Source organism: Cyprinodon tularosa, unplaced genomic scaffold (genome assembly GCF_016077235.1).
Source record: "Cyprinodon tularosa strain WSP-4 unplaced genomic scaffold, ASM1607723v1 ctg331, whole genome shotgun sequence".
Lineage (NCBI taxonomy): Eukaryota > Metazoa > Chordata > Actinopteri > Cyprinodontiformes > Cyprinodontidae > Cyprinodon > Cyprinodon tularosa.
In genome coordinates this window covers 1,036,787-1,054,908 of record NW_024039043.1, presented here as the reverse complement: position 1 = coordinate 1,054,908, position 18,122 = coordinate 1,036,787, and the positions used below count along the sequence as shown (strand labels likewise).

General features: G+C 36.8%; 1 protein-coding gene across 1 annotated transcript; it reads left to right on the top strand.

The window, feature by feature from the left end:
* The first annotated feature begins 4,049 nt into the window (after positions 1–4,049).
* Positions 4,050–17,606, top strand: ndnfl (neuron-derived neurotrophic factor, like). Its single transcript, XM_038293910.1, has 4 exons — positions 4,050–4,256; positions 6,520–6,771; positions 10,832–10,956; positions 15,474–17,606. Exons 2-4 carry the CDS (start codon positions 6,542–6,544, stop codon positions 16,922–16,924), a joined length of 1,806 nt encoding a protein of 601 aa, XP_038149838.1. The 5' UTR covers positions 4,050–4,256; positions 6,520–6,541; the 3' UTR covers positions 16,925–17,606.
* The last annotated feature ends 516 nt before the right edge of the window (positions 17,607–18,122 follow it).

The window sequence follows — 18,122 nt, the reverse complement described above, 5'->3', positions numbered from 1 at the left end:
AAAAAAGGCAGCTGAAGCGATACATTTATTAATAGTGCTCATGTGCCACATTTTTTATTCTTCTTTGAAGTGGTGGTGCAGGCAGAGAGAGAGAGAGGAGGCCTCGCAGATTCTAGTCTGTGGTCAGACAATATTCCCTCTGGGTGGAGTGGGTCCCATTCAGACCGACCTCAATAGCCCTACACTCAAGTGCAAAGTAAAAGAGTGAGAAAAGGACCCATCACAAAATGCAAAAAGGGGGAGTTAGCTCACAGTTCTTTTCCTGATGGTATTTCTGCTCAGCAGAAAGAGATGGACGCATGAGGCCCACAACTGTGTGAAGATGAAAGGCCTGGGTGGGGCTGGAGAGCCACTGTTAGGTATGTCTCAAGTCCTTCAAGATTTGCACTTGACCTTCTGGGTGGAGGGCTATAGGTCTACTATGTAGTTACTCTGTTCACAGACTTTTAACGTCTCTCCTTGAAGGTTATTTGTTCACTACATTAGATTAAAGTAGTTTATCACTTTGATTTACCTACATGAGTTTCATTATCTTTCTCCAATTCACAGCTAAATAAGAAAAAGATGTATTGGATGAGAACTATATCCATAACAATTTAATTTACCCCAAAGAAGTTATTGGGAAATTTCTTATCAGTCATTTTAACAATGAAATGCGATTGAAATACATATTCATGATGTTAGCATGGTTCTAATATGAGAAGCTTGCTTGGCATTGTACTTTAAGCTTTAGCTTGAAATACTCCACTAACAAAAGTTTGTATTATTTTTGCTCTTTTTTGTTTTGTTTTTTTAAATGGTCAACCTTAATATGTTCTAGCTTTTAATGGCATGACTGAATAAGATTCTATATGCACTGCCAAAAGATAATCCAAAAATAGAAACCAGAACTGTCTAAGTACGGTGGCCACTACATTTTACGGTACTATAACCAGCATTTCTAACTGAACAGGGGAAAAAAAGACAATGAACATGTAAATTGAGGGAAATAATAGGCAACAAAAAATAGAATAATCAGCATAGATATAAAACATGGCAGAAAAAAACCCAAATAACTTTTAGCCAGACCCACTTTTTCTATAATTATTTGAATACATTTGTCTTTTTTAACCCTCACAGTTCTTGTTGTATCTCAGTAAACATCTTGGGGTTTGTGCAAAGAGCAAAATAAGTAGCTGAAACAGGAAGTTCAACAACTAGGGAACTCTTAAGTGCCTTTATTGGGAGTCGGGGGGAGTCTATTTAGGACAGGACAAGTCGAATGACTTTTGCGGATTATATTGTTGGGTTTTTTTTATTTTCTTTAGGAGGCATTTCTGAAAGTAGACTGATTTGCTTAACTTACTGAGACTGCTTAAATTTATGTATAGAAAATTGGGTCCAACAAATACAAATATTGAAATAGTATTTCAGCGTAATCGGAAAGTAATTACACTTTCCAAACAATTGTTGCTTTGAATTTCATTAATCACTGAAGTGTCAAGAAGAATAAAAAAAACAACCTTATGGTGTCTATGAAATGTAACAACAATAATTATCCAATTATAGATCAGACACCACACATAGATAGCGTTTTATTATGTGCATAACCAGTCCTTTCAAGTTTACAGCCCTTTAAAGAGAGAACAAATGTCTCGGTTCCTGTGAGGTATTTAATGCCCTAGGTAATGATTAAGTAGGTGGTGATTTTCCAAGTAACTGTCATCACAGAGAGATTGACTGGTTATTTATACAGAACCTGTCAAATATTGGAAATAGCTTTATTGATTTTACCACTGCTTGGTTGTTATTTTCCAAGGAAAGACTCATTAATGATGGACATCGGTGGCAATCAGTGGTCTACATATACACCCAACTAGTGCAAACATGATCATGATAGTTTAAAAGTTTATAAAATAGTGTATGCATACCCTAAATATTTATCGTATTTATACAAAGCAGGCTCTTTTAAGAGCTTAGAGTTGTGCTTTTCTTTCTTTTTTTTTTGTCCCTCTCGGATGGGCCAAAAAAATTCAATGTCTGAAATCAACTAATCTGGATTAATAGAGGCAAGATAGATTTTGTTATATTTCTCTTATCAAATATTACCTTCTTATAGCCTTTTGTCACCTCCAAATCCAATCATTTGTTTTGTAGTTAAAAAAAATAAAAACATTTCTTATAATCGAAAATGCAATAAGTAATAGTAATATCAAACCTAAATCAAATTCATACATGTAGTTACATTTTCTTCTGTATGAACCAAGACATCCAGAAAAGAGATGCACTTGAAAATAAAATGCTGGAAGCAAAAGGATTAAACACCTCCTTTAAATATAGTTATGGGTTTTAATGACTTGGATGGCATTCAGCTTTGAGTGGGTGCTGCAGTCTATTTAAAGCACAATTTAAAACACAATGGGCCTTTATGCATCATAAAATGTTTGTAAAGAAGACTCAGATGGTATCAAGCTTCAATATTTAAAGCCTAGCTTAGTCCTACCCCCAAGAGATCTGGATTTAAAGTAATATTTTTATTTGAGAAACATGAGGTAACATCTATGTTTTGTTGTTACCTAATTTATATCAAGAGAAATCTCTAAATAGAACTGAAGTTTAGAGTGATAGGAACAAGGCCTTTAAGCATCAAGAAATCCAAGCTAATCTAGTCAAAATACACGTGCAAAATATTGGTCAGCAATTAAATCATTTAAGTAATTCTGATTTTGATTTTAAGGAAAATAGCAATTCTTGAAAGTAGAATAAAACTATCTGTTTTATCTAAAGTTTTTTACCATTGCTTTACTTCACTAGTGTTATTTTTTTATGACAACAACTATAACTTCTTGGGTTGATTGTAAATCAATTTTATTCTAAATCTGTCAGGTTTTTGAAGATCCATGAATACATTTTAGGATAAGCGGATTAACCTAAAATAAATACATAGTTAGACTTTTATTTTTCACCTATGAAATAAATAAATAGATCGTGATTGAGCAGTTGTTAACAGTTGTACTTTTCAGCAGGAAGGACCTCAGTCTTAATTTTATTTTTTATTTATATTTATTAACTCATTTATTTATTTATATGTTCAGTACATTACTGCAGTGCAAGTGCAATAATCCAAGTCAACTACTGTGTGGTCTTTCCTTAGCTTTTTGCTGTGCAAATATTTTTATATCTAAAGGAAAAATATTCCAGGACATTACAACTTTTCTTATCATAATATCTTTTGTACTATATACACTCTTTTTATATTGTCTGTACTCTATATAAACTACTGGAACCAGAATTTCCCTGAAAGAGTGATCGCAAGGGATAAATAAAGTTGAGCCTAAGTCTAATCCCAGTCCTTTCTATGAGGAGTTCACAGCTTCTTCCTGTAAATGTGTGGGATCCTATATATTCTAAAATATATTCTAAATAATAGACGTTATCCCTCTGCCATAAGAGATTTTGGGTTTAATGACTTTTCAAAGTATCCCCTAAGAGTGAGTCTTTGCAGTTTCTCATTTTCACTGTTCAGTTGCATTATTTCAACACGCCTGTCACCTATTTAGTTCCCCAGTCGGACAAAAAAACAAAATATTGAGTCGTCAGAAACTGGCAGGGCAATAAATGTCAACAAAAAGCCACTTAGCGTTCACATCATCACATCATCTTGATGTTTCTTAAGGCTGGATCTGACAATATTTGCTCTCCATTTCTTCTCATCACCGACCCCTAATCACCAATCTCCCCATCAGCCCCAACAAATTCATGCACTTTTTCCCTCGCTCTCAGATTACACATTTTCAGAAGCACAAATACACACATGGTCGCACATAAAGCCCATTTGAATTGCAAGTGAGCCATGTTCACAAACTGGAGGAGGTGGGAACAAGTGGAAAAACAACAGGAGGGAGGGAAGAGGCAGAGAGGATGGAGGCCTTGCCGACCGGGTGACATTCACACAGCGTTTAGCAGGATGAGCCTCCATAAATGAAGGACTAAGAGAAGATGAGGAGAGAGAGAGATAGAAGGGCTTCTGAGATGGCCCTGAAGGGACACCTGAGCTGTGAAAAGACACCTTCTGAACTACAGTGATGAAAAAGAGCCTCACAGGAGAAGGAGTCGGTGGAACTTCCCCGACAGCAACCTGCTGTTGCTCCTCCTCTCCTCGCAACCAGCTCTCATCCCCACCCCTCTCTTCCTCCTCCTCTATCCTCGCTCCGTCTCTCATTTGATCCCATCCCTCACTCCCTGCACCACAGAGGAAGAGCGGGAGCTGAGAGAAGGTAAGGGGGATGAATGCATGCATGTATGTACATTGTTCTCACTGAACGTGTCTCAGCTTCTCATTTCCACTGATTTACACTTAATAAGTTGTTCAGGAACTTGGCTCCCTCAGCCTTTTTTTTGCATTGAATAAGTAGTGTTTTTTTTTTTTTTTTTTTTTTTTTGATGATTGGGAAAAACACTGAACATGATTTAAGGTACTTTTAGTATTTGGCAATGGTCAATGTATGTGCACGATTCCCAGTGTGAGGTAATTTAAAGGTTGTAAAATCTCTAAGCACAATATCAAAAATCTATAAATGCTTTGCAAAGTTTGTAAAAGTAAGACAAGATGTGCAGTTGTAAACTGCGTGGACAATGAGAAACAGGATTAATTCATTCAAACATGCTTGCAGGAAGGTATAAAATCAGCCGTGAAATCCTATCAAGTTCCATAGTAATTGCTTGTTCCCTCGCCATCATTTCTTCAACCCCCACAGTGAATCAGAGGCCAGTCCCTTTGCCCGTTGTAGTTTGTTGAGGTTGTGGTGTTGGGGGGAGAACAACGGATCCTGCAGGGACCACCCCATGCCATTTAATCTGTCCCTGCTCAAAGATAACACAAGGCATATGGTCCCTGTGGAGTCCAGGAAGATAGAAGATCACTAATACATTGTGCAGACAGATAAACCTTTCCCTCTGAAACTGAGCCTGCATCAACTTTCAAAACAAGAAGGATGGAAAAGCAGACAGAGAAGTGCCACTGGTTCTGGGGGCCAAACAGAGCAGAGTGGGAGTTAATTAAAACCCAAACAGTATCCAGAATAAAAGCAGTCATTCGAGAGTCTGGGATAAACATAATGGAGAGAGGGGAACTGAGGAAAAAAAGAAGAGCTGAGCTGTGAGTGAGCAGGACCATCAAAGCACCATCAGGAGCGCCTGCGTTTAAAGTGGAGTGTGTATTTATTTATAGAGGGCGGTAGTTAAGTTCACTAAGCTCCCTCTCTTAAAGCAAATAGACCCAGACTTTTTCCCTTTTTTTTTCAGCCTTATGAAAATTCACTTGGCCATAATTTGCAGAGAAGACGTATGCATATTTCATCAGCAGGCGCGTTTTGAAGAAATGGGCTTTTTCTGCATCTTCATCCGTATCAACATTGAATGAGGGGGAGTGTGTGAGCGGGGCTGCAAGGTTGTGAAGCCATCTGAGGATGTGTTGCACACTGGACATTCAAAATTGGTGTTAAGTAAACACCAGTGGGCTTCATATGACTGCTACACTGTCTTGCTATTACATTGTATGATTCACAGTGTCACTTTCCCCCACTTTGGCCATCTCTGTCTTCTTCCCTCTAATTACTACATCTTCTACTTGTTCTCCATTTCCACATCCCTCCCTCTCTCAGCCTCCACGTCCTCTCAGTCTCTCTTTCCCCCTCTCGGTTAAAGCTTTATGGGTCGTTCACTCCCTTCTTACTGTGAAATAATGAGCAGGCGGTTCTGAGCGACTTTGTAGCTGTGCGACTGTTTTGTGAGTTTGGATGTGGTAGCATCCCGGGGCCCAGAAGCCTCTGATGTACTTTCTGTAGCTGCCTCCGTGATTCCGCAGCGATTGTCTTCTTATCTACGGGGGGCAAAACACTGATATAATCCACCTTGTTAAGTGACGGCAGGGAGGTTGTTTTGTGAAAACTGTGTGACTTTCAACAAATGTGCTTTTCTAGAGAAAAGGGAAATACTCTGAGACCTGCAATTATCTGCCATCACTGAACAACACACTAATATGTCAGAGTACATAGAAAATAAGGCTGATAGACGGATAGAAAGTGAGCAAAAACAAAGAAAACATAAAAAGACAAAGCACCCCCTGGTGGTGTTCGCGTAACCCTTGTAATGCCTATATTGAAAGATGTTTAAAGAGTAGATCTGATTTGAATCCACAAACTAAAAATAGAAGTAGAGCTATAAAGGCATCAACTTCGAGCAATATTAACCACTTCACACTTTGAGAAGTGTTGGAGATATATATATATATATTTTACAGCAAGTGCCAGTCTGTGCAACACACATATCCCAGAGTAATAAAACCCAGCAATTTCTGAACCCCAACATGAATAATTCTGTATGAACAGGATGGGATGTTTTTTTTCATATCAGTGAATCATCAGCCAGTGCAGCTCTTTAGAGTCTGACTAAATGAGTGTAGAAGTTTAACTAATAACATTGCTATGTGTGTTTGTTGGCTATTGAATCTGATTGATAGTCCTGACCTTTCTGTTGCAGACTTTTACAGCCTGGGAGACATATGCACAGCGCAGACGGTGAGAAAATACAAAGGGTCAAAGAGGATAGACAGAAATCAATGATGGCACCCCACCTGTGCCTCTGGGCAACTTTGATGCTGGTTTGGGGTTCTTTGGTGCCCCCGGTTCATTCGGCACTGGCACCAGAGAATGAAGTACCACTTCGCCCAACTACATGGTTACCAGAAGGAAAGATCACCTCAGTAACTCTTCCTAAAGGGAGACTTCGAAGGTAACAAAATAAAATGCAAATCTAAGAGGAAATGCACTTACATTTAAATCAATCCACAGCTATGAGCTCAGTGCCAAAAATGACACAGAGGAGGTGGGGGTTTTGGTATACAGTAGATCAGTAGACCAGCATCTGACACATTGCTGAAAACACTTATTGCAAAATAGCCAATATTTGGCAAGTCACAGAAACACCGGGTAACATCCTGGTAACAACCTGGTTCTATCCTGTATCTGATCTGCTATTATTTTATTTTTCAAGCAGTTGCTTATCTTAGTTATCCTAATCTAAATTTTCATAACTAGCAAAAAAAATCCTTGAGGTGTATTAAAGGTTTGAGGTCCTGTAACATTAGGGGTGATGGTGGCTCAGAAAGTAGGGTCCAAGCCCCCGCTCTCTCTGTCTGTGTTGATGTGTCCTTGGGCAGGGTGCCTCACCTGCCTTGACTGATGCTGGTGGCCAGAGGCAAGGCCTTTGGTGCTAATTGTATACCCCGTATGAGGTGATGGAGGAGTTCCTCCATCTTTTCTGAACTTGCAGGTGTTTTTCTTACTTAAATGAATTTTTGCCTGTATTTTGTGTGTGTTGACATGATTGACATGTTTGCAGCTGGTTTTGTTTCGCAGCAGTTTTATGTACTTGCACTGCGCTCATCTAATATCAACACATGATTGATTAATTTAGATTTCAATTCTGTTACGGTCATTTTAATTGAACATACTTACAAGACAATTAATCTCAAAGCCCTTTACAATGTCAATTCTATCACATCATACAGATAGTTGATTTAAAGTTTTCCATCTAATTAAATCCAGCAGACAGCATTAAGCCACTGACTTTCAGCATTAACTCCAGTTGGATAAGCATGCAGAGACAGTAGACAGTTCATTTTATTGTGTTATCTACTTTGCAGCAATTACTTATAAAAAGAATTCAAGTAGCAACCGGAGGAGGGGGGGACTTTTAACAGGAAGAAACCTGCTGAAATTTAATTACAAAATCAATAGTAATCAATAAACAAACATTAACATTAAAAACTGTTCATCTTTAGTTTGAGGCAAAGGAATGCCAAAGGTTTATATAAGATCCTCCCCAGTTTCCTTAAAAGCCACTACTGTGACCAGTTTCCTTTGTCACTGGTGAAAAGGTGCCTCAACACAAGGTGGAACCAATTATTCAAAAATATGTGTTCATTAAACAGCAAACAAATTGTATTTAATAAGCTTGAAGAACAGAACAAAATTTGCTTAACTTGAGTTGCACGTATGTACCCCCTTCCAAAGTGACCATTGTCCATTCTGGCACATAAAAAAAAAAGGACTCTTCTGTTAGAAAATGTTATATAAAAGTGAGATCAAATCTTTTTTGGTGTTTCAAACCACCATTTTAAAGCCAAAAATATCTTGAATATATGATAAAGTTTTGCAAATTTTGTACAACCTTTGACAAGATTTTCTTAATCCCCTTTAGTTAGATACAAACCAAAAATACTGCTTAAGAATAAAGCTCAAAAAAAAAAAGCAAGACTTTTGCACATGAAAAATATGTTTGAAAATCAAAAGACAAGATGTATAAACTCACAAAAATGTCTGAACCACAACATGTCAATGCAGTGTGGAATCACAAAATTGAACATATAAAATCATTAAGGTCTATAGGTCAGCTACCGCATACAGTATGTTGATAGCAATGTTTGTTGACTTAAACTTTCATGATGCACACGTCACTGTGGCAAATTATACAGATGTGCTGTTATGTCTCAAGGAAAAAAAAAAAGCTATAAAAGTCTGGTAAATACTTTTACTCATTGTTAACATTGCTTTTAAATCCCACTGCAACATTTTCAAACATTTCCTATTTTTTATTTTTTTAACCTTTATTTTACCAGGAAGTCCCTTGAGATAAAATCTCTTTTTCGAGGGAGACCTGGCCAAGAGGCAGCAGTACAGTAAGACATATAAAAACACAGGACAACATAATAAAATCAATCATAAACTAGACTCTTGCATAATGATAAGTGTTCAATCAAATTGAAGCCAGAAACTAGTTGGGGCTTGGGACAATTAATTCAGCAGGTCATCTTTGAAATAACTTTAACATCTATCTGGCTTACTTTTAGTTCAGAGTATTAGGATGCTCTTACAGGAAGTTTCAAATTTTTTATGAAGTCACCTACAGTTAAACACAAAATATGAGTGTGGGACATAACAACATGCTTCTTAAGATGCAAACAAGCACTTCTGGAATAGATTAAACAGATTTATCTATTTTAAAAAGAATGATGTTGAAAATAAGGCTCCTGTAAACCCAAATTTGTATCTATTACTAACAAGCAAATCTCGCTCATTTGGACATCAGTTTTAGTTTTTCTTATAACAAGATAAATAAAGGAAAAAACATTAGTAAAAAAAAAAGAGCAAAAACCAGAAAAAGATAAATGAAATGTTTACAAAACCTAATATAACCTTAGAATCACATTTAATGAATAATTAGACCATGCTTCCATTGAGGTTCAAGTGTTGTTTAAAGTACTTCTTGAATAAAACTATTTTTAAGCTGTTATTAATTTTGGTCAGCCTCACATTTGTATTTAAAAAGATGTGCTGTTTTTTTTTTTTTTTTTGCCTAATGTAATATTCCAATCTTAAATGTTGTCTTAAAATAATCAAAATCAACAGAAATAAAAAGCTTGAAAATGTAATTTTTTGTGATAAAACTATTCCGTTTATTTCACTTATCAAACTAGTTGTCAAAGAAAAGGAACTTTTAAATAATATATTAGTTTTATTGAATGTCTGCTAAAAATCTTTGTAAATTCAGACCTTATTAAGCAATACCTTAACCAAATATGTAAAGAGGGGAAATAGTTTGGGTTCGTAAAATAATTTTTTTCAGAATATTATCTTCAAGCCCATAAACATTTAGTCCATGGTATAAAAGTCAAGCAACTAAGCCATACTGAAGCTCTTCGTTTTTTCTACACATTTTAATTGATCATTTTTATATATGGTTTTAATTCTCTTTTTTAATTTCAGTTTTTTCAAGTTATCAAATGTAACCCTTCCTGCCTAAATGTACCCTTTATTGTGTACACTTTTCACATATGATGTCTTTGAGGTGAATTTTCTTATTCCAAAATAATTCTGTCTGCTTTTTTTTTTTTATAGTATTCTAAAAGCTTTGTACCAAATGGATTTTTCCACATTTTTTTCTGTGTTGTTTTATTTTAGAAAGTACTTTTCAGAAACATGTCGACAACCATCCTCCTTAAAAGAAGAGAAACCACACAGAGGTGTAGCTCATTTGGTCTGAGCAATCCATAAAAGAGCCCCTGCTTTGCGTTCGGAAAGCCATGATCTAAAAATGATGTCTCCTCATGTGCTGCCGTCTGTCCACCCGAGCAGTCATGCTGAACTGCAAGGCAAATAATGGAGAGAAATTCTAATTCGGAAAGTTAATCACTGTTAAATAGGCAACTAAGTGCCCTTGAAAATGACATTGTCTCACATCTGTTTGGAAATAAGCACCATCTGTACAAGATCATAAATAATTGTGCTTCTACTTATGGAGAACAAATATTTATCAAGAATAACTGATGCAGTTATAGATTCTCATTAAGCAAAGCTAACTGCAGGAAAATTGTATAGCACCTTTTTTTTAAGTTCCAGAAGGATAAACAAAAAAAAAAAAATTGGTTTCATTTGCTGTTGAATTCATCAGTGGGAATGGATATTTATGGCTTTATATGATAATCAGTCTACACCCCCCTTTTTGGTATCACTATTGTGCATGAAGGAGAAGGAAAACAATAAAGTAGAACACTTTTGCAAATAAAGTTAAGCTTTCTTTAATTACCAAAGAATTAAAAAAAAACCCTAACCTATCTAAAAAAAAAAAAAAAAAAAAAAACATTCAGGAAAGTAAAGGAATGCTGCACACAGCCTTTACCAGGTAATATCTCGTCTTTGCAGCTGAACTGAAAGAAGATGTTATCTCTTTTGATGCTTTCTGTGAGGAATGAACTCGGGTCTCATGGGTATCTTTTGCTGTCTGATCGCAGGTTATATTTCACACTGAAGAAGAAGACCTCTGTGATGTGGGTGACCGTGAGCCCCTGTCACCTTCCTATTGAATGGAGCCTGGCTGCCCGCACCCTGAAAGACAAACCACTCAAAAACCTGCAATGTGAGTACAAAAACAGCCCCTTCCCATATCCTAAAGAGCATCACTAAACCTGACTAAGCTGAGATGATCAATTTAGATGTTATCATCACCATTTTCGGGTTTATTGAAGGACAACACGGCTAATCCTATATGAAGTTATGTTCATATGGGAAAGGTGACTTTAGGATGGAGAAGATTATTAACGATTAGAAGTATATAATTTACCAACGTTAACATCCTCGGTTTTGTTTACTGCTACTAGTGTATCAAGATATTTTTTTTATGAAGAAGCTAGGGTAGTTCTGACCTCAAATTATTCTCTATGAAGGTTTCTCTTTCCAGTTAGAGTGTTATCAGTACATCCTGGCCATTTGTTCCTGCTGAAAACAGGAGTAATGGTATATATTTTAAACCACTCTTTCACAGAGGGTGGGGGTGTACCATCAATTCTGGGTGTCACTTTGTTGTATTGGGTTTGCAGTTTTAAGGTATCATAAAACATGAAACAGTGAAAACGGCTTACATCTTTTAGATTCCTACACTTCTAGAGCAATGAAATACCACTGGGTTTCACACTGCTGCAAGATTCTGCAAAGCAAACTGGTTAAATAAGCTCAAAGGAAAGTATATAGCAGAATTCCACATCAAATTCGATCTGCAATCAAAGAATTCAAAGTACGGTACACCTAAAATAAATCTTCTTTTGGAACTAACCAGAAAGGTTCTTGGATAAAAAGAGGGACTGCTTCATTGTGTTTTCCAAGTGCTTCTTTCCTGGTTACCTGAACAAGCTTTTCCACATGTAAAAATGGCATTATGAAGTTCTAAAATGACACATAAATCATTCAGACTGTGAGCTTGTGGGTCTCCATCTCTCTATCCTGAATTATTCACTTTGATTCTGTAACATTTAGTCTCAACTGAGGAAGGATATTTCAGCTCCAGGAGACATTAACTGAAAAAAACAAGTGGTGTTTTTAGCTTTTTTCTGTTTGTTTGTCTTTTCATCTATTGCATTGTTTAAATGAAGAGCGTGCATAGACCGAAACAAAAACACTTGTCTGAATGAAAGAGAATCTATTGAAGTGGTATTTGAAATGTCATCTTTCAGTAAATTAATTAGGTGCAGAGGAGCTTTTACCATATCTGGGTTAAAAAGTTGTTGTTGTTTTTTTTTCTGGGAGATTGTGGTTAAGCCTGTGCTCATATATGCACAGCTCTTTTTAGTGTGCAGCTGCTGCTATAACTAGATAATCTTTAAAAACCTAAGTTTGAGTGTATCACCAATGAAATATGCTTTTACAGGCAATGACACAGCAACAAACGAGCATATTGTTTGTCATCATGATATAGAAGTATGCAAAAGCCTGACCTTGCATGATAGGCTGTGAATTATGTCCAATTTTAAGGTAAAGTCTAGGGATGCACGATATAATCGGCCCCCTATCGGTATCGGCCTGTATCGGCCTTAAAACTGACTATCGGATATCGGCCACCCCACCGATATTTAACTCGATATTTGATCAGCTTCTGAGTTTCTAAAGTCTAAAAAAAATAATAATACTACTTCTTCTTCTTCCTCAAAAACTTCTTTTTTACAGACTTAAAAACTTCTAAAGACGAGGGAAAAAATATTGATACATTAAAATATCACAATAACTTCATATGCTGATATATTGCCATTTAAAAACACCATATCAATCTCTTTTACTAATGAAATATTGCTATATGTACCCCGAAAATTCACGAAATTTTGCCATATTTTTATATGTTCATATATTGACGCGGTATCGATCGATTTTACTAACAAAATCTCACAAGAATTTGCAAAATATCACGAGAGTTTGTAACAGAACGATGAAGTTTCACGAGATTTTGAAAGTAAAATAGATCGATATCGCGTTTTTAAAAATCAATTTGATATCAGCATATGAAAATATATTTGACTATATTATTTTTCAAAGTGTCAGAAATGGATAACAAAACTGCTATTTTCAATGACTACTTATTTTTGTCCAGCTTTAACATTGGTATCGATATCGGTTATCGGCTACATGAGTTTTAAAATATCGACATATCAGATATTGGCCAAAATCCCAATATTGTGCATCCCTAGTAAAGTCTTTACCTCAAATTCATACACAAACAACTCTTCTGTTATGTTTTTCTTTTGAGTATTCAGTTTTACTTTGCTTCATGTATTCTAGTTTTAGTGGTTTAATTCTTATTTTGGTGTCTTCTCTGGTTATTTTTCAGTTTTCAGGTTTTTATTTGTTGCCCTCTGCTGCCCTCTTGTGTTCTCCTTGTTCCCTAGCTCCTTTCCAGTCTGCTATGTTCACACCTGCTCCCCGTCTGCTCGTTAGTCCTCTCTTTGTTCATTCTCCCATAAATACACTCCTTGTGCAGTTCCTCAGTGCTGGTTCCCCGTCTAACTTCCTCCAACTCCGTCTCTCTGAGTCTTCCTCATCGTGATTGTTTTTCCCCTGATGTTTCCATGGTTTCTGGTTTGTTTGACTTTTTTTCACGTTTAATTTTTGGATTTTTTGGATTCCTGCCTCAGTTGTCTCTAAACTGTTCATTAAATCATCAAGAAACTCACCTCTGCTTCCCAGCCTCTACATTTGTGTCCACAAACCACAACCAAATCCTGACACATGGAGTAAATTACCTGTTCAAAGTTAATTGAAAATGTTTGTTTAAATATTGAATTGATATAGATGGATGCAATGTGACTTTCTTTATATGATTACTCGATCATCAAGGTTAGAGTTTTTAAATTTCCTTGTATTAAAAGAAAAGCAAAAGTTTGACTTTATTAAAAAAAAAAGGTGAATTATCCGATAGCTATATTATTATGTATAGGAGCTTTAGCTTCCTTACTTTAGATCCAATACACAATTTCAAGGATTGCCGTTTCTTACCTTTACACAAAGATATGAGTTGAGTGATGTCTGCTGGTGCTTTTCATTTAGCCCTTTGCATTTTTGAACTTTTGCAGACATCTAAGAAAATACTAAAACTAGTTTCTAGATCAGTTTCTCAGTGAGATGCATTACATAACAATTTATTTAGTGGTCATTTTGCTCATTCACAACCTTGTATTTCTGCAGTTTAAATTTAAAAAAAAAAATTAAGTTACTAAACAAGCTATCTGACCATGTGTCAAATTCTAGTATCTTTAAGATTATTTTCCAGTTTTATAGAAATAAATTATTTTAGGTATTTCCTTTAATCCAACTTAGAGATGGGAGGTATAAATATAAAAAATCTGTATAATATTTATAAAATAAAAACAATACATATTGAAAGCAATACTTGATGCTCTTAAGGAAAGAAAGACAGTATGTAAATGGTAATTTTGACAATATCCACTACACTTTTCATTTAAGGATTGGCATAGAGTTTATCATTACTATAATAAATCGTAATTCTTGGTATAATGGCAAAAATAGCCAATTCCTAATCTACCTCCAGTATATCCTGTTGTAAAAGAAATTGACAACTTTAAAACAATATTTAATGTTTAGAGCAGAAAAAGAACAAGTATGAAGCGGCTTGTTTTTATGTATGAAATGAAAAGAGATTCAAGGGAAATGGCACCACAGGTTTGCAAGAAATGCATACCAATGGGTATAACTTTGAGGTAGTGGTTAGATAAAGACAAAAGACAAAGCTGGTAAAGCCTAAAATAAGAATGTGCTGCAGGGCTTTCTTGAAGGACATTGTGGATTATGGCAAAAGCAATATATTGTAGTTAAAAAAATGCAGAGATTGTTGCGTTAGAAGTTGTATCGCTATTTGTCTTTGCATTTTTAATTGTATTGCTTTTTTGTACTGTAGCTTTTGTATTTTGTTGAGTCTTCTGGGCCACCGTCTGTGCAATAAGAAATTCTTTTGAGGTTTCTATGAAAGATGTGAACAGTGTAGCTCAATAAAGTGTCAGGAAAAATTACATGTTTCCACATTTTCAAGGAAAAGTTTAAAAAGGATTCCCTGTATTTGTATTCAACTAATTTACCCTCACAGATCTAAAAAAATAAAGAGCAATTAAGCAAGTATGGTTATCTTGGAGGTGCACCTTGACACCCACAGTTCAGGTGGGAGAATGTTTTGATCAGGCAGCTATTAATGTTGCACTGCACAGATCTGGCCTTTACACAGAAAGAAGCAAGAATAAAGCTGTTGTTCAAACAAATCCATTAAAACTCATACCTGCAGTCTTAAACTATGCATGCAACATCAAATATTTAGAATAAGGCGTTCTACTGAGATATGACTATATTTGATGGGTTTTCTTCTACTTGCAAAACACTGCACATTAACCTGAACATACTATCCCCACTGCGATATACTGCTGTGCAACTTAAGCTAATTAATGTCATGTTTTGATTCCATAAAATTCTCACTTGTCTTAATTATTTGTTTTTTACGTGAACTGTTAACACGGTCTGCAAATGGGTTTTAAACAAGCAAAATATATATTTTGACATGAGTTAGACATTAATACAGAACTAAATACTGGTTTTCTTTCCTTTTAGGGAGCACCAAGAAAAGCATGCCTGAAATTTGGTGGCGAGGTCCTGGAACAGAAGTGAAAATCCACAGCTTCAGCGGTGATACAGCAGACACCTACAGTGGCCCTTCCCATCCCCGCGCCTCTGTCTATATACTGAGGCTGCGCTCAAAGCAGCAAACCACTAAAGCTACAGTGTTTCTCCATGAAGGCCCAGGGCCCTTAGGCATCTTTCCTCTACTGCCAGCTGACCCGCGAGTTCACACATTAGGTGTTGGTATGACCAGCGTAACCCTCAGCTGGGCACCGAGTGCCTCCATAAAAAGCCTCCCAAAAGCAAAAAACAGTTTTGAATACTGTGTTCTCACAAACTCTCTGCAAAACTACCCCAGCCTCTGTGCAGTAAATGAGAGGAAGAAAATAGAAGAAAATCCGAATCGAGGCAAGGAAGGGAAAAAGGGACAAGTGACATCATGGCCAGTCTTAAAAGAGCTGTGGTGGGAGGAGAGGGACAGTTATCCTGAATCCCAGACTCTGCCATCCACACTTACAGATGATTTGGATGATCTCCAGTGTGCATGTCAGGGGACAGAAAACGTTTGCACCGTCTCCGAGCTCCTGCCTGACACCTCATATTACTTTGATGTTTTTGTGATAGATAAGGTGAATGGGACCAGTGCAGCATACAAGGGGACATCTGCGCGGACACATGAGGAAGCACGGGCTGCAGTCGTACCACTAAGAGAAGGAGAGCTGAGGTGGGTGACCTTTCAGGACAGAGGCTCAAATTGGCAGCAGTTCTTCAGTTTCCGCCCTCGAGGGTGGCAGCAAAGTGGCCTCCTCACCTTGCAAAGCTGTGGTGGAGGTGAAAAGATAACAGTAACTGTCTCTAGCAAGGGACAGGTGTTGACCTCTCAGAAGGTGGGTGCAGATTTAATCCACATTTGGCTCCAAGGAAGTCCTTCCTATCTTATTCTCTTGCAACAAGACGAAACAACCACTAGCCAGGTAACTAAAGTTACAGACGCCGTTCAATTAGGAGGTTTAAAAGCTTCAGTTAAAATGCAGGTTTCATCTGCCTACCACCGCAGAGGGGTGCCATCTCTGCCCTCCACCTTGCAGATAAAATCTTTCAATCGGCTGCGTGGCTGCAACAGCGTCACCCTGGCCTGGATGGGAACAGAGGAGAGAAGCTTATACTGTGTGTATCGCAGAAAGCTCAGTAACTTTAATGAAGAGGCGGGGGGAGCATCCGCTCTGACTGCTCCTTGTCTGGGCCCAGAGTCTCGCTCTGACACTGAAAGGGTTCTCTGCAAGTATTTCCAAGAGCTGAATCCTCGACGGGCCGTAACCACAGCTGTGATCGGGGGCCTGGAGCCAGGAATGGCCTATGTGTTTGATGTCTATCTAATGAGACGCTGGGGGATCCCTATCAAATATGCCAGCAAGATGGTGAAGACCAGAAAGGAATGTTGAGATGCTGCCCCCTAGAGGTGGCTTACAAGTTGTCCCTATTATGGGAAAGTGCATCAACCCCGGGTATGCTGTAAAGACAGACCAAGAGCTCAAAGCCATTTGACTGTTGTCAAGAGACATTTTTGGGTAAAAAAAAAGAAAATAAAATGTTCTCTTGAAAAAACTGTGGTCAAATTCAAACCCTACTTTATCAGAACGAGTGGACGACAAGGATTTGGGAAGGATGTACACACCAGCAAAAGTGCATAAAATTTTACAAAACAACTTTTGTGCTCTTTTCATTTAGTTCCTCATCGTTGACCATCATAGTGACAAGCCAGCTGTCTGAGTGCTTTTTAATAAAAAAGTATCTGTGTAAACAAGAGGCGGGTTTGTGACGACAGAAGTAATTATTAAAACAACAAAGAAGACTGTGCCAAATTTGCACCTAAACAGATGGGGCAACAAGGAGAGGAGATCAGAGACGGAGGGATTTGCAGCATGTATATTCAGAGCTGCATATTTTACAGGCTAATAAAACAGGTGGAAACGATCTGAAGATGCTAAATTCAAAGTCTGTATTTGTCTTTTTGTTCTGCTTTTGCATGAAGCAGTGTGAAATTTCTAGTGACTTGCCTCATTGTCTTTGATGTATTCTTGTGCTGCTTCAAAGTCATCAATAAATACTAAGGTATCTGTATAATCTGGAGTGATGGATTATTGTGTATATGCCCCATGAACTGGAATCTGTCATTGAGTAGTTTATGTTAGGTTTTAACTTTAACCTACTCCTTTCCGACCTTCAATGATTTTAATTGGTCAGAAGAAATTTGCTGTAAAAGAGACGTAACATCTAAATACTCTGTTTGATGGTACGGTAAGTTTACAGTCCCAGATGTGTTTTTTGTCAGCCCTGATAAATGTTCCAAAAGCCTTCAAATAAATTAATTTTATATTGGTGTTGGATAGTCTCATTTAAATCTACTCTTTAATTTGGGCATATTTTATGGTTTTAGGGAAAATCATATTTTTGAAAAAAAATTGCTGGCAGAACTATTTGTATTTCTGTTACTAATGCTATGAACAGCCCGACTAAATCAACAGGACAATAATTTTTCTATAAAAATTCAGTGTTTCACTAAGATGGGGCACACAGAAAAAGGCATTTTTGATAATTTATATATATATATATATATATATATATATATATTTATATTAA

Bases quoted from the DNA above. Each gene is read 5' to 3' on its own strand.
- ndnfl (XM_038293910.1), top strand. From the start codon at position 6,542: ATGCACAGCGCAGACGGTGAGAAAATACAAAGGGTCAAAGAGGATAGA. The intron at 6,772-10,831 runs GTAACAAAATAA...GTCTGATCGCAG, and splicing joins CCTAAAGGGAGACTTCGAAG to GTTATATTTCACACTGAAGA. The intron at 10,957-15,473 runs GTGAGTACAAAA...CTTTCCTTTTAG, and splicing joins ACCACTCAAAAACCTGCAAT to GGAGCACCAAGAAAAGCATG.